The sequence below is a fragment of the Suncus etruscus genome, chromosome 6, assembly GCF_024139225.1.
Source record: "Suncus etruscus isolate mSunEtr1 chromosome 6, mSunEtr1.pri.cur, whole genome shotgun sequence".
Classification (NCBI taxonomy): Eukaryota; Metazoa; Chordata; class Mammalia; order Eulipotyphla; family Soricidae; genus Suncus; species Suncus etruscus.
This window is the reverse complement of record NC_064853.1, coordinates 104834433-104851082: the sequence shown is the minus strand read 5'-3', so window position 1 is coordinate 104851082 and position 16650 is coordinate 104834433. Positions and strand designations below refer to the sequence as shown.

Here is a 16650-nt window from a genome sequence, read left to right as displayed (position 1 = left end):
TCCAGCCTAAGACTTGTAATTTTTAAAGTGCCTGTTAAAAATAATTTTTCTCTCCAAAATAATTAAGTTGGTAGAATTTAAACTTGCTTAAGCCCCATTTCTTGCATTGAAATATAACAAGTCGGGGCCGGAGAGGTGGCGCTAGAGGTAAGGTGTCTGCCTTGCAAGCGCTAGCCAAGGAAGGACCGCGGTTCGATCCCCCGGTGTCCCATATGGTCCCCCAAGCCAGGGGCAATTTCTGAGCGCTTAGCCGGGAGTAACTCCTGAGCATCAAACAGGTGTGGCCCAAAAAAGCCAAAAAAAAAAAAGAAAGAAAGAAAGAAAGAAATATAACAAGTCGATAGTCACAGTAGAGCAGCATAGAGTAAGAACTTTTCATCCATCTCTTTTTCAGGGAACTGTTATAGTTTGACTTGTCTTGGGGTTCTTGAACACTTTGTTTGCATATGACTTTTATTCAGACTTCTGCTAGAACATAAATCTCTGGTGGTAACTAGTAAAAGAACTGCAGCTAGGGGCCGGCGACATGGCGCTAGAGGTAAGGTGTCTGCCTTGCAAGCGCTAGCCAAGGAAGGACCGCGGTTTGATCCCCCGGCGTCCCATATGGTCTCCCCAAGCCAGGGGTAATTTCTGAGTACTTAGCCAGGAGTAACCCCTGAGCACCAAACGATGTGGCCCAAAAAAAAAAAAAGAATTGCAGCTAGGTTATGGTTGCTTGAGACACTGGAATACAGATGGGGCGAACAGACAGCATAGCTGGCTACAGTTGTTTTCAGCACTGTTCATAGATAGAACAGCACCATTCAAAAGTTTTCTGCTGGTTTGTGAAAAAGGTATTTTTATTAAAAAGGTAATAACTTGTAGTTTTATTTTATGTTAAATATAAAAGCTAATATGCAAGGTACTGTTATGTTTTTTATTTCTGAGGAGCCAGCAAAATATTTTTCCCATTTTTACCAGTTAGCAAATATAAAAGATTGAAAACCAGGTCTGCCAATCAAAATATCTTAAAAGTAGAAACTGAAGAATGAGATCTCCATAGATCTCTTTTGAAAAGCTCTGGCATAATTTTTGGAACCTGGGATGACCAGGGCTATGTGTTGCATGCTCAGGAAAGGAAAAAGAAATCATGTGGTTTATGTCATTTATTATTAGTAAGATGCTATACTTTATCACATCTCTCTCATTTTTCAGGGAGATTGAGTGACTGGTGCTAATTCTTTTTTTGTTTGTTTGTTTTTGGGCCATACCCGGCGGTGCTCAGGGGTTACTCCTGGCTGTCTGCTCAGAAGTACCTCCTGGCAGGCACGGGGGACCATATGGGACACCGGGGTTCGAACCAACCACCTTAGGTCCTGGATCGGCTGCTTGCAAGGCAAACGCCGCTGTGCTATCTCTCCGGGCCTGACTGGTGCTAATTCTTACTTAAAATTTTGGTCCACTGCATTAGTGAAGCCATTTGGTTGTGAGCTTTTTCTAGTGTGGAAAATTTTGATTATCAATTTATTCTCCTTAATTGTTACAGGTTGATTCAGCTTTGGAAAACCAAAGTAGGGCATCTTATTAATAAATGACATAAACCACATGATCATTTCAGTAGACATAGAGAAAAACAATACTTTAAAAAAAAAGTGAACAAATTAGTAATAGAAGAGCAAATCCTCTGGGCTGGAGAGATAAAGTACAGCAAGAGGTTTGCCTTGCACATGGCCAATCTGGATTAAATTCCTGGCATTTTATATGACTCCTGGAGTTAGGAGTGACTCTTGAGTGCAGAGCCAGGAGTAACTCCTGAGCATTACCAGTATCCCCCTCTCCCCCCAAAAAAGAGCACATCTTCTACCTGAAAAAGGGTTATCCATTGAAAAGATGAATGCTGACCATGTACTAAATGCTGGAACACTGATAATACAAAAAACATCTTCATTCCTGCCACTTTTATATAAGATTGTACTTGATTTTCTTTTGGTTTGGTTTTGTTTTTGCTTTTTGGGGGGGTTACATCAGTGGCACTCAATGGTTACTCCTGGCTCTATACTCAGAAATCACTCCTGGCATTGCCAGAGCAGTGGCGCAAGGGGTAAGGCATCTGCGATTTCTGAGCACATAGCCAGGAGTAACCCTGAGTGTCACTGAGTGTGGCCCATAAATAAAAAAAGAAAGAAAGAAAGAAATCACTCCTAGTAGACTTGGGGAACTATATGGGATGCAAGGAATTGAACAGGGGTCCATCCAGGGTTGGCCACGTGCTATTGCTCCAGCCCCTATTATACTTGATTTTCTGACCAGAGCAATGGGGGAAGGTTGGGAAGGGAATTAAGCCTCCAGATGAAGAAGGATTAAGAACTTCGTTGATATTAGGAAATAGAGCAACAACTGCAGAAACAGGACTAATAAATAACTTTGATGAAATTACAGGACAGTGAATCTCTATATAAGACTCAGTTCTGTGGGGCCGAAGCGATATCACAGCGGTAGGGCATTTGCCTTGCACACAGCCAACACTGGACAGACTCCGCTTTGATTCCCAGCATCCCATATAGTTCCCTGAGCCTGCCAGAAGTACTGTGCAACCCTGAGTACTGCTGGGTGTGACCTAAAACCAAAAAAAAAGACTCAGTTCTGTTTCTTTATACCAGCCTTAAAACCTGAAAGAGAAATTAAGGGAACTGTTTTATTTATGTGGTATCAAAATACTTAGAAATATGTGGAATAAATACTGGTTTACACCAAAAAGATGAAACTTGTAAATATACTGAAGGAAACCAAATTCTAATTTTAGACTTATAGCTAAACTTAGTCTGTTTAGATACTTTATAGTGTCTCATTTATTTAAGATGTACAAAATAAGAAATTCAAGAGTCAGAACAGACAACAGGCTGGGAATGAAAGATCACATTTCGCCATGTTGTCAGGCCCCAGGTTTGATTGCCAACACTAAAGAAAAGAGATTAGTAGTTGCCGCATAAGTATCTTTCAGGGGTGAAAAATATTTGGAATTATATTATAATGACAGTGTGTATCATTGTGAAATGCAGCATAAAATAATGTTGCTCACTATCAAAATAAATTTTATAATTATAATATTCAAACTTTGAATATAATAATTTTATTATAATAATGTAAATTATCTCTTTTATAGACAGTATTAGCATAAAAACACAAAAAAGTGACTCAGAGACTTTTTGCACAGGTCAGTCTCTTTAGGATTTCTCCTAAAATATCTTTGATGTAATATCCAACAAAAAAATTCAGTGATATTTCATAAAGTTTTCTTAATCTCTAGTTTTAACAGTTCTTTTGGAATCTTTTATAGATTGACATCATATCTTTTCTATAGCCAAGAATTTGATGCTAAGGAATAATGTGCTAAAATTATCCTCATTCCTATAATAATTTAAAAGTTTATCTTCCGGGGCCGGCGAGGTGGCGCTAGAGGTAAGGTGTCTGCCTTGCAAGCGCTAGCCAAGGGAGGACCCAGGTTCGATCCCCCGGCGTACCATATGGTCCCCCCAAGCCAGGGGCAATTTCTGAGCGCTTAGCCAGGAGTAACCCCTGAGCATCAAATGGGTGTGGCCCCAAAAAAAAAGTTTATCTTCCTTTGCATATATTCTCTAATTTCTTTCCTTGGCAATCAGGAGGAATTTTTTTAGGCTCAAAATAGAACTATAAGTTGTATTGAGTTTTTAATTACATTCAGATGGAGATAATCACTTATAACTACATTTGTCTAATGTTTGGGGTCTTGATTTTTATTAGGGAATATGTGTATTTTTTAGTTAGTTACATAATGATATTCCTATAGATAATAAGAAGCATTACATCTTTATATGGTTAAAGTGTTCTTATGTAAATTTTATGATCCCAAGAATTTCTGGGCTCATAGTCAAATTTTCCAAAGTTGGTATGTAATTTTAACAGGTTTTAAATTAGATGTCGAAAAAACAGGCTTTTATATAAAAATTGCATGATGGTTCTTCTTCCTTGCCAAAAAATATTCAATGAAGATCCCAAATATATTGTTTGCTGCTTCTTAGTGGGAAGAGAAAAAAAACTGAATATTTAAACTTTATTACATTCAAGTGTGATACTGCCATGAATATCCATTTTAAAGTTGTCTCAGAATGGAAAGGTACCAATTCCATAAGGTGGGGAGGGTGGAGACTGTCTGGTCTAGCAGCTTTTCAGAACAAGAAATTTCCTGTTCCTGGAGTTGGTCACCTAATGAGATAGGCTTTTTATTCAAGTAATATCACCTTAGTCATTTACTGTTTTTAAATGATACTCTTTGAAGGCAGAGAGAAAGTACAGAGAATAATGCCGTGCATGTGGCCAATCCCACCACATAAACGCACACACACAACACAACGTTCATCCTTGAAATGCAAGCTAATTATTTTTAATTGTAGACAACTCCGTTTACAATGCTATTGATGATAGATTTTTCAGGCATACAGTGTTCCAATATCACATCCTTTTTCAGGGTGTCCTCTCTGCCATACAGCCAACCCACACCCCCCAAAACCACCTTCCATGATCAGTTCTATGAGGCAGTTCCCAAATTCTGTTGCCTTTGTCATTTGTTATCGCCTTAGTATGTTTCTTTATATCCCACATAAACGAGACTTCATTCTCCTGACTACACTCAACATGACACTAATAGATACTAACTTCACGCCTTCATCTTTTCTTGTAACTGAGTAGTAGTCATTATATTTTATGTAGTCATCTATTCTTTGACACTTAGATTATTTCCATATTTTGGCTATTGTAAACTGTGCTTCAGTGAACATAGGAGCACAGATTTCTTTTCAAAATAGAGGGGCTTGGGGGGGGGGGGGTCCCTGGGGTTGATGCAAAAAAAAGAAAGGTAGAATTGCTGCACTATATGGAACTCAGTGCTTAGGTTTTTGGTAAGTGCCCATATTGTTTTCCAAAATGGTTTAGCTGATTGACATTCCCAGCAACAGTGAATGAGGAATCCTTTTCCTCTTTTTTTTTTTTTTTTTTTTTTTTTTTTTGGTTTTTGGGCCACACCCAGCGGCGCTCGGGTTACTCCTGGCTGTCTGCTCAGAAATAGCTCCTGGCAGGCACGGGGGACCATATGGGACACCAGGATTCGAACCAACCACCTTTGGTCCTGGATCGGCTGCTTGCAAGGCAAACAGCGCTGCGCTATCTCTCCGGGCCCCCCTTTTCCTCTATATTCATGCCAACACTTGCTGATTCTTTTAGATGTATGCCAGTCACACTGATATGAGGTAATTTCAGTGATATCTCAGTGCAGTGTTTTATTTGCATTTCCCTAATAAATGATGCAGTGTTTTTTTTTTCATATATCTATTGGCTATCTGTATGTATGTTTTAGGGAAGTATCTATTCCTCTCTTCTCCCCATATTTTAATGAGGTGGGCAAATGTTTTCTCCAAATCTGTGAGGGTCTTTTTTATATATATTTATTTGTTTATTTTGGTTTGGGAGTCACACCCAGCAGTGCTCAGGGGCCACTTTTGGTTCTGCACTCAGAAATCGCTCCTGATAGGCACAGGGAACTACATGGGATGCCAAGAATCAAACTGGGTCCATCCCGGGTCTGCCGCATGCAAAGCCAACGCCCTACCACTGTGCTATCTCTCCAATTCCTGTGAGGGGTCTTTTTACTGTAGTCATAGGTTGTTTTGCAGTGCAGAAGCTTCATAGTCTTTGTCCAGGCTAATTTAATCTTTTCCTATGTAAAATATTTTAACTAATATTTAACCTTTGGTTTAAATATCTTAATACTCTTAAATGATTGCTTTACTGTTTAAACAAAGAATGGAAGTTTTAATTTGGAAAAGAGGAAAGAACAAAAGTGAGTAGGAGGAGTGAATGAAATATGGTAGGAGATGAAAGGGCACTATAGATAATATAAAGTTTCCTCCCCGTACTAGTGAAATAAATTGTTCAAAATTATTAAAGTTGTTGATTTTTCAGGATGTCAAATTAAGAATGCATTTCTAAAGAGATCGACTCATGCATCAAACCTGAAGATATTAGTAGTTTAGTTTGCTCAAGTGACATTGAACAGTGTTTTTTACCGAATAAAAAGAGCTTTGTTTTGCTGTGGAATACATTTTTAGTGCGTCAGAATGAGAACATATTTTCGTGACAAAGTAATGGTCACTAATTTACTCTGACTCCTCAAAGAAGAGGTTATTATGATTTCTAATTACTCTGATGATTTCCTTTCACATTTAAATATTGGTTTGATTTACAGGTAAACAGTGTTGACCTCAGAACTGCCAGCCATGAGCAGGCAGCAGCTGCTTTGAAAAATGCTGGCCAAGCTGTCACAATTGTTGCACAGTATCGACCTGAAGGTAATAAAATCCTTGTTTATGATTTACTACTGTTTTTAGAGGTCTCCCTCTTAAAACTCAACTTCTTTTCTTTTTTTTCTTCTAGTCTGATTTGTTAATCTAGTGTTTGTTTAGTCTGGATTAATTCACTCTGTGTATCAAATGTTTTATAGAATACAATAACTTGTATCTTAAATATTTTACAATTATTTAGATTAATTTTTACATTTTTTAAATTGTGTCCTCTTACTAAAGATAACATGCATTTTACCAACTGAGTAAGCCAAAAATATAATTTAAAAACAAACTAAAAGGGCCCGGAGAGATAGCACAGCGGTGTTTGCCTTGCAAGCAGGTGATCCAGGACCTAAGGTGGTTGGTTCGAATCCCGGTGTCCCATATGGTCTCCCGTGCCTGCCAGGAGCTATTTCTAAGCAGACAGCCAGGAGTGACCCCTGAGCACCGCCGGGTGTGGCCCAAGGGAAAAAAAAAACTGAAAGTAAAAATATATAATTAGAGAAAATTAGAATTAAAACATCCCATTTTTCTTGACCTTTGAACTTATATTTATAAATATCAAGGTTTAAGATGGTTGTATAGCATGCTTTGTATGCATGCCTTTATGAGTAAAAAATCACTGTTTAATATAAAGACAAAGAATATGCTTGAGAGTTACTGTGTTTTTAAATGGTGAAATACCATGAACATGTCCTTATAGCTTTCCTAGGGGAAAAAGGTGGTAATGGAAAATTTGAGCTCATACCATATTAGACATGTATAAGACTCTAGTGTACACCAGTATAACCACTTCTCCAATAAAACCTCAGTGGGATTTTTATGTCTCAAACACCCAAAAGAATATGTAGCATACTGTTGAATTCATAAACAACAAACTAAAGAAGGAAAAGATGTGTCCAAAGAAAGCCAAGTAAATCATTCTATAATTTGTCGATTGTTGACATTTTACTGTTCTTTTCTTGGAGTAGAATTTGTTTTTGTAACAATTTTTTATGACCTAATTTTTTTAGCTTATCAAAGTGACAAGTAGAGTATTGCTTGCTATTTTATAATATGTGTCTTTTCTGTTTGATAACATTCCCATGTTGGGTAAATCACATATAAGTTGACTAGATGAACAGGAACTAATTTTAAAAGTCAGTCTGCCAATTTATTGATTTTAGGAAAGACAAAGTTAATCCCAAGTGGTATTACCAATGCTTTCATCTTCTGGACAACATATTCTTATACTATATGTATGCTATATGGTTAGCCAAGTTATAATGAATAGAGAACTATAGTTTTCTGGGGCCAGAGCTATAGCCCAGCAATAACGTGGTGACCTGGGACAGACCCGATTCCTAGCATCCCATGTGGTCCTCCAAGCCAGCCAGGAGTGATTTCTGAGCTCAGAGCCAAGAGTAACCCCTGAGCACAGCCAGGTGTGCCTGAAAAAAAAAGAACAAGAAACTATAGTTTTTTTATAATCTATATAATGAAAATAGAATATTGAGCATGATATGGTTAAGTCAATATCTGTTCCTTTACTTCCCCCAGAAAACACAAAAACAACAGGAGAAATAAATCATACACAATTTTACAACTCCATCTCATAGTGAACAAAAGTAAGAAAACAAAATATTTGGGCAGGAATCTTAAGTGTTCAACTACTTGAACCACTAAAATCTGGCAGGAGCCACATGGAAAGTTTGAAGGAGTAAAAGCCTGTAATGTTGAGTGTGCACAGAAAAATGAACTCAAGAAAAATCTTTTTAGATAGATAAGTATTATCCCTTATTTGTGGCAAGCCTATTGGAACCAGAGTGAGCGAGCAGCTGGAGCAAAAACCATCATCTTTGATAAAAATGTAATTGAGAAGATTTAGAAAAAAACCTAAGTCAGAGATAATGTATAGGATTTGCGGGTCTTAGACGCAGTTAGAGCCGGAATTGATCCCTGGCACTACATCTGTTCCCTTGAGCACTGTCAGAGGTTCCAGCCTGCAAAGCAGACACTCCAGTTTTTTTTTTGTTTGTTTTTTGTTTTGTTTTGGGGCCACACCCAGTGACACTCAGGGGTTATTCCTGGCTATGCTCTCAAAAATCACTCCTGGCTTGGGGAATCATATGGGATGCTGGGGGATTGAACCGAGGTCTGTTCTAGGTCAGAGCATGCTAGGCAAAAGCCCTACCACTTGTGCCTTTGCTCCAGCCCCAACACTTCAGTTCTTTAAGCTATCTCACCAAACCCACTTTTCAGTGTTTTTAGATTCTTAAAATTTTTCCTTCAATTCATTATAATCATAAAGCAAACTTGATGACTATGATACAACTAAACAATAATACTACTTCATCTTTTTAAACTGGATGACCTTAGAAACAAATTATTTGCTCTTACTGTGTAAACTGTTTTTATAGAGATATAGACTTTAGCCTGATTATATCTGTAATATAATTTATGATTAAAAAGTTATGTGATTATAATTATATTTTGAAGAAACACTTAAGTTGTGTTATTAATAGGTTTAGTAGTTTTCAAACATATAGTAGTCTAAAGTGATTATCTTTAAATTCTTATAATTTATAAGTAGTATGTTTATTCCTTCTGATCACTTTTGCTTCTAATTCAGGTATCTTGAAAATTATTAATCTTTGTTATTAAATTTTTGTTAATTTTAAGACATTTTTCTATTTTATTGTTTCTGCACACAAACATGTATGTATATGTGTGTGTGTGTATATATATATAAAAGACACATTTATATTTGGGGCCATAGATAGTATAGGACGCAGGGGTCTCAAACTCAATTTACTTGGAGGCTGCAGGAGGCAAAGTCAGGGTGATCCTTGAGTACAAAGTCAGTAGTAAGCCTTGAACATTGGGGGGTGTGACCCAATCAACTAAAACAAAACAAAACAAAAAAATTCCTCTAGGGCAGGGCCACAAAATGTTGTACGGAGGGCCGCAAACCGCCCGCGAGCCACGAGTTTGAGACCCCTGGATACCATAGGGGTTGAAGTAAGTGCCATGCATGCAGCCTACATCAGTTCAATCCCCAATACCACTTATAGCACCTGGCAGGGCTCAAGGGCTACCCCTAGCAAATGCTCAAGGGTCTATGTAGTGTCAGAAATCAAATTCAGGCCTCCTGAATGCAAAGTATATGCTTCAGGTTGTTGAGCTATCTCTCTTACCTTAAATCCTGATTTGTTTAGTTTTGGGGCCACACCCAGTGATACTCAGGAGTTACCTCTGGCTATGTGCTCAGAAATCGCTCCTGGCATGGGGGACCATATGGGACACCCGGGGATCAAACTGTGGTCGTTCTTAGGTTAGCGCAGAACAAGGCAAACGCCTTACCTCTTGCGTCACTCTTCCAGCTCCCTAAATCCTGATTTTTGTTTTGTGAGCACAGCCAGCTCTGCTCTCGGGGCTTACTCCTGACTATGCACTCAGCGATCACTCCTAGCAGGGCTCATAAATAGGTCTATTGACAGATGCAAGGAAAGCATGCGCTGAACTGTTTCTCTGGACCCCGGTTTAACTTTGAATATAAAATTAACAGTGTTCATAAAAAGTCCTTGGGGTGTGAAAAGGAGCATGTATGGAACCTGTAGTTATTCCCATGACAGTATGTTTCAAGGGCAGAGAAACCCTGTATCTTTTAAGCCAAGGGAATTCCATTTCTAATTTCCCCAATATTTACTGTGCCTATGCAAAAACAAAAACTAAAACAAAAACTAAAAAAAAAACCTTCCACATCAGCCTTTCTTATTTTTGTCTTTTCTTTTCTCCTTTCTTTTTTTCTTTTTTTTTTTTTCCTTTCGTTCTCATGGTTATTGTTTGGTTGTGTATTTGTTGCTGTAGTGCTCTTTTGTAGTTGCTGGTTTGGGTTTTTTGTTTGATTTTTGTTTCTTTTTTTTGTTTTGTTTATTTTGTTTTTGTTGTAGGATTTTGGTTTTGTATTTTTTTTATTTCTTTGTTTTGTTTTTCTTCTTTTTTTTCCCTTTTTAAATTGATATTTAAACCTCTGGACAGACTCCTCCTGGTTTTTTTGTTTGTTTGTTGTTTTTTCTTTTCTTTTTTTCAAACAGAACCACATAAACTTGAATCATCTTGTTCTGCCTGATAAATTGAGGGGGTTAGGGGGAATTGGATGGTACAGGAACCAAACAGTCATAAGAACCTTGAGTAGAAATAAAAAAGGATCAGACTTAAACACCAAACCCAAAGTCAACTACAACAGAATTGATACCCAATCTTCAACAAGCTATATACAGAGGGGACCATTTATACTAGCAGTCCAGGGGCAAAGGAAGGGACATGCTGGGAACTGGGGTGGAGGGAAGACAACACTGGTGGTGGGAATACCTCTGATTCAATGTCATTATGTACCTCAAATATTACTGTGAAAGATTTGTAATTCACATTGGTCACAATAAAAATTATTTATAAAAAACAATTAGCAGTGTTGTTACATAAGACTAGTATTGCTATTATATAGAAGCTGTTTTGCTTATAGTTGATTCAGAGTGATCTGAACTTGGAAATAAGTTTGATTCTCATTGTTTTCATCAGAATACAGTCGTTTTGAAGCCAAGATACATGACTTACGGGAGCAGATGATGAATAGTAGCATTAGTTCAGGATCAGGATCTCTTCGAACTAGCCAGAAGCGATCCCTTTATGTCAGGTAAATTTTTTTACTTCTTATTTTGGTGATCCTTACCTATCTGTGTTTGCTATTTCTGTGTTACTTGGGGGCCATACACAGTGATATGCAGATTTTAGAGTTGTTCCTGCTCAGGAAAACATACACAGAGCCAAGTGTCAAACTTTGGATTCCTGCGTGCAAAGCATGTGTTCACTATTGAAATGTCTCGATGGTCCTGTTTTGTGGAGGAATGGTGGTTTGGGCCACACGTAGTAGTGCTCAACAGGTACTTCTGGTTCTGTGTTTAGGATTCCATCTAGCAGTGCTTCTTTCTTAGCAATAAGGAAAGATGGAGGGCAGCCAAATAGTGCCAAGAAATGAACCTGATCAGCCTCATGCAAGACAAACATCTAAATACTTGTACTATCTCTCTAGCCCATACATGAGTGAGGTTCCATGCACCAATTTGGGGTGGATGGGCTTCTCTCTGTGCTTGAAAGTCTCTCATGGGACTTTGTCTTGCTAAGAATGGAACCCAGGCCTTCTGCAAGCAGAGCATGTCTTGCATGTTCTCAGCCTGTTTGTTAAGCTGCCTCTCTTATTATAAAATCCTTTAGGTTTTTTATTATCACTTTTACTACAGAAAAATATTATTGTAAACTAAGAAAATGTTTTTTATGATTGATTTCTGATTGTTTTTCAAGAGCTAGAGTATGACTATAATTTTATTAATAAATAAATGATGGCATGATGATAACAGTATGATAACCAAAGTAACTTTTGGTTCAAAATATTTTAAGTTGTTTAAGTGCTTTATACAGTGTCTCATTCAACATTTATGTTCTTTGAAAGTAAAATATCTATTTGGGTAACATTTAATTACCATGGCAGTATTCACAATAACAATATATATACATATATATATAATAGTTTAGATTGCAAATAGCAACCATAAATACAGATTCACAAAATTTTAGCATGCACTTTTCTGTTGAGTGGTTTCACATCTGATGATGCTGGAATCTATTAGGTCTGTTGTGAGGGACAGAGTTAATCCCCATGGTTCTGGGGGTCCCCCTCACAGTGCAAGGGATCAAGCCCTAGAGCTCCTGCATGCAAAGCCCCCTCCCAGCCTTTGAGCTCTCCCTTTAGCATTCAACATGACTGTTTTAAACACTGGGGAGGAGACATGCATGTTATTTTTCTGTAACATATTGTGGGAGAATAAATTTAATATTAAGTAGATATGAACTAGCATATTCGTCTTAATATTTTTATATTCTATAAAATCTTGTTTATATTTGGGGATGGAGAGTGGTGGTGCAAGTGGTAAAAATATCTTGTTTACATTTGTCTACTTTTTCTAACACTTTTACAGTTCTGTTATGCTTCTTTATGTTGTTTCAACTTTATTATGCTTTTTTATTTATTTTGTTTTATTTGGGGGCTACATCCAGTGGTGCTCATGGTCTACTCTCAGTTTAGTAGTCAGGGGTTGCTCCTGAGCATGCTTGGGAGACCATGTGGTACCAAGGATGAAATCCAGGCCACCTGCATGCAACACATGCACTCAACTCATTGCACTATGAGTTCTATGCTATTTTAACTTCAGTTGATTACTGTAATATGTACTTAATCTCTCTTTCTATTGAGAAGCCTAATGCTAATATGTTTTATTTATTCTCATAAGAAATATATATTCATATACCTACAGTACACAATAAAAATGTGCTCTATACTTAATTATGTTCTAACATACAATAGAATATTCTATGGTATATAATAAAATCACTTTTGTCATTTGATTCATTTGTTGTTAATTTTTTTTCCTTTCCTCTCCCTCAGTCACGGTTGCAATGACTAGAGTCACATATGCACACTTGGTGTGGTTCCCAAGTTGTAGTGCTTGCAACTGAGGGAGGGATAATAACTTGATTTAGCTGGCCATAGACTTTGCACATCTTTTTAGCTTTTATGCTTCATAAAATCTCACCCTGTAATTGCGGTGCTCACCCCTGTGGCTGTTCTGCAGCTGAAAGTCGTTTTCGGCCCTAGAGATCTCAGGTAGCAGAGCTGCCAAGATCTCATTCACTACTACAGCAGTACCAGGACTTTTTAATTCAGAGACTCACACTTGGGAGACAGCACTTTTGCTATCAGGCCATCTCAGCCTCTTCTTACTCTGTTCTTAACCCTTTTATTCCTTTTACCCTACCAGTTATTTGGAAATCCCAAATTTATTAGATTTTTCTCTACTACCAGTTAGTAGAATTGTTAAATTCTTCTGTTCTAAACTTTATTAAATATCAGGCTAGAGAGACAGTACAGTGAGTAGAGTACTCACCTAGCATGTGCCTCACCTGGATTTGATCCCTGGCATCCCATATGGTCCCCCAATCCTGAGTCCAGAGCCAGTAGTAAAGTAGTAACCCTTGAGCATCACCATATGTGCCCCCCCAAAAAATAATAATAATAAAATGTATTAAGTATATTTGTGATATATACAGGAAAATGGAAACATCTGTTTTACTATACCTATTTTCCCTTTTTTGCCTATCTATATTTTTCACTTCAATAAAATATGTTCTTTTAATATGTAATTTATTTAAACCCTTGCAAAGGCTTTAAATTCAATACCTGTTAGGTTGTTTTTGTTTTAGGTAAATCTAATATCTCTACTTTTGTTTATTTTCTTTTTTTTTTTTTTTTTTTGGTTGTTGTTGTTGTTGTTGTTGTTGGGCCACACCCGTTTGACGCTCAGGGGTTACTCCTGGCTAAGCGCTCAGAAATAGCCCCTGGCTTGGGGGGACCATATGGGACGCCGGGGGATCGAACCGAGGTCCTTCCTTGGCTAGCGCTTGCAAGGCAGACACCTTACCTCCAGCGCCACCTACCCGGCCCCTTTTGTTTATTTTCTATGTTTTCAGGAAAGTAATACTTTGAGGGCCAGAGCAATGGTACAGCAAGGAAAGTGTAGCCTTGCACACAACCTACCCAGGGGATTCAATCCCCAGTATCCTAAGTGCAGGTCCAGAGTAACCCCTGAGCATAGCCAGGTGTGTGGAGGGAGGGAGGGAAGGAGAAAAGAAGGGGGGCAGAGAGAGGGGGGGGTAATACCTTTAAAAATTAAATATTATCAAAAGATGATGAAAAAGTCACTTGTTTTTAATCCTCAGATTCATTCTCTAAACACTCTTCCATCATTTTCATAACAAACACCTTGCCTTTACATCCTAATTTCAAAATAATACCCTACTATTGTTTTATAATATACTACTGTTTATTTTAACAACTTTGAATATGTGGATGAATTGCCATAGTGGATACAAACATTCTCTGACATACCAAACCTTTTCATTCTACTTCCTGTGTATTCCTAGATACTTCCTGTCTGTCAAATATAGTAGTATCGTGTGACTATAATCCTTACTCATTACTCAACAAAGATAATTACCTGTGTCTCCTTTTTTATGCTACCTTGCATTTTTTCTGAACTTAATTAGCTGTCTTTTTCATTTAATTCTCCATGTGCTTTCATCCTTTGTTTTCCAGTAGTTTCACAAATGGTTATCAGTACCATTTTCCCATCTCTTCTCCAATCTGGCACTCTTAGTCCTCTTGATTTACTGATTATTCTTACATGGAAAGTGCCTTTAGCATTATCCTGTTCCTCTGACTCTATACTGTGTTGGAATCTGTTTCCTAGATTTCACATTTTTTACTTTCTCCATTTACTTTTATGTTGCCACAGCACATTCTACAGTAATATCTGAAAAGGGGATATTAGGGAGATACTTTTTAATGCTTAATGTCTGAAAATTTATTTTGAAATGTGAGTTAAAGTGTGATAATCTGGTTTCCAAGAGTCTTTTTTTATTTGGGGGGTGGGGGTTGTTTGGTTTGTTTTGGTGGGCTCACCTGGCTATGCTCAGGGATCTCTCCTGGTGGTCCTTAGAGGACCATATACAGAGCTGGCAATTGAACTGAAGTCCTACAAATGAAATGCCAGTGCCGTACTTAATCCTTGTACTATCTCTGCACCCTCTTTTTATTTTTTTTGGTTTTTGGGCCACACCCGTTTGATGCTCAGGGGTTACTCCTGGCTATGCACTCAGAAATTGCCCCTGGCTTGGGGGGACCATATGGGACGCCGGGGGATCGAACCGCAGAGCAGACACCTTACGACAACGACTCAGTGGTCCTCAAACTATGGTGCGCGGGCCACATATTGTATTTGTATCTGTTTTGTTTCTTCATTGCAAACTAAGATATATGCAGTGTGCATAAGAATTCGTTCATAAGTTTTGTTTTTACTATAGTCAGACCCTCCAATGGTCTGAGGGACAGTGAACTGGCCCCTGTTTAAAAAGTTTGAGGACCCTTGTAAGACTCACCGACCCCTGCACCCTCTTTTTAAAAAAGAATTTTTTTTTTTTTTTTTTTTTTTTTTTTTTGGTTTTTGGGTCACACCCGGCGGTGCTCAGGGGTTACTCCTGGCTGTCTGCTCAGAAATAGCTCCTGGCAGGCACGGGGGACCATATGGGACGCCAGGATTCGAACCAACCACCTTTGGTCCTGGATCGGCTGCTTGCAAGGCAAACACCGCTGTGCTATCTCTCCGGGCCCTAAAAAAGAATTTTTATTATAATTTAGGTAATATGATTACAATAGTGTTTTAGATTATAGTGTTGACAGTGGAGGTAGCTATAAAAAATCCTTTTTGTTTTGTTTTGTTTTTGTTTTTGTTTCATTTTTTGAGCCACACCTGGTGACGCTCAAGGGTTACTCCTGGCTTTGCGCTCAGAAATCACCCCCTGGCTTTGGGGGACCATATGGGATGCAAGGGATCGAACTGAGGTCCATCCTAGGTCAGCCGCGTGCAAGGCAAATGCCCTCCCACTGTGCTATCGTTCCTGCCTCCACCAAAGTTCTTTCTTAATATTTGATTGGTCCCTTTCTGTTGTCTGTTTTTATTTCATGGGCATATTACCATCTTATGATCTCTCATGTTTTCTACTTCTTAAATTCCCTGCTTCCTCTGGAATTCTTTTCTAGCTTGTTTTTGTTTTTGTTGATTTTGGTTTGTTATAGCTTTTTAAATATAGGGCAATCTTTAAATATTTTCTATTCCTAGGAAATAGTGAACCTCACGCATAGATAATTAACTCTTTCAGTGCCTTCTCCCATACTATGTCATTAATTTATTTGTTCTCATTAAATCTCTCTAAAGAAGAATCCTTTATAACTTGCCTGAAGCTTCAGCCATGTCAGTAAAATTTGTCTTCAGTTTGCATATTTTTTCATCCATATGCTGTCAGTACAATACCACCTTCCTTCTCACCAAGTTCAAAGCTTTTCAAATTCAATTTATATAAAAACTGATCTTCTGTGGACTAGAAAAAGAAACCTGGAGAGTGTGTGTGTGGTTTGTACGTGCATGCATACCACATACAGTGTTTCCACCAGTTCTTTTGTTTTTTGTTTTTCTACAATAACTCATCTCTGCCTGTCTGAGCATTGTACAAGTTCCTGAGCCTTTCTAGGATTTTTATGGGAAGTAAATTTATTTATCTATTTCAATATTCAGATACCTATTTAGAGCTTCTACTGTTCCCTCTCTTTTGTATTTGTTTTTTGTGGGGTGTTAGTGTGTTTGATTTT

The 16650-nt window shown here is 37.9% G+C and overlaps 1 protein-coding gene across 13 annotated transcripts in view; it reads left to right on the top strand.

The window, feature by feature from the left end:
• Positions 1–16650, top strand: part of DLG1 (discs large MAGUK scaffold protein 1) — a 653463-nt gene that overhangs the window by 598176 nt on the left and 38637 nt on the right. For all 13 annotated transcript variants that reach the window (XM_049775940.1, XM_049775930.1, XM_049775934.1 and 10 more), the window contains 2 exons: positions 6257–6359; positions 10914–11028. In XM_049775940.1, coding sequence (XP_049631897.1) covers positions 6257–6359; positions 10914–11028 — 218 coding nt within the window. The remainder of the gene's footprint in view (positions 1–6256; positions 6360–10913; positions 11029–16650) is intronic.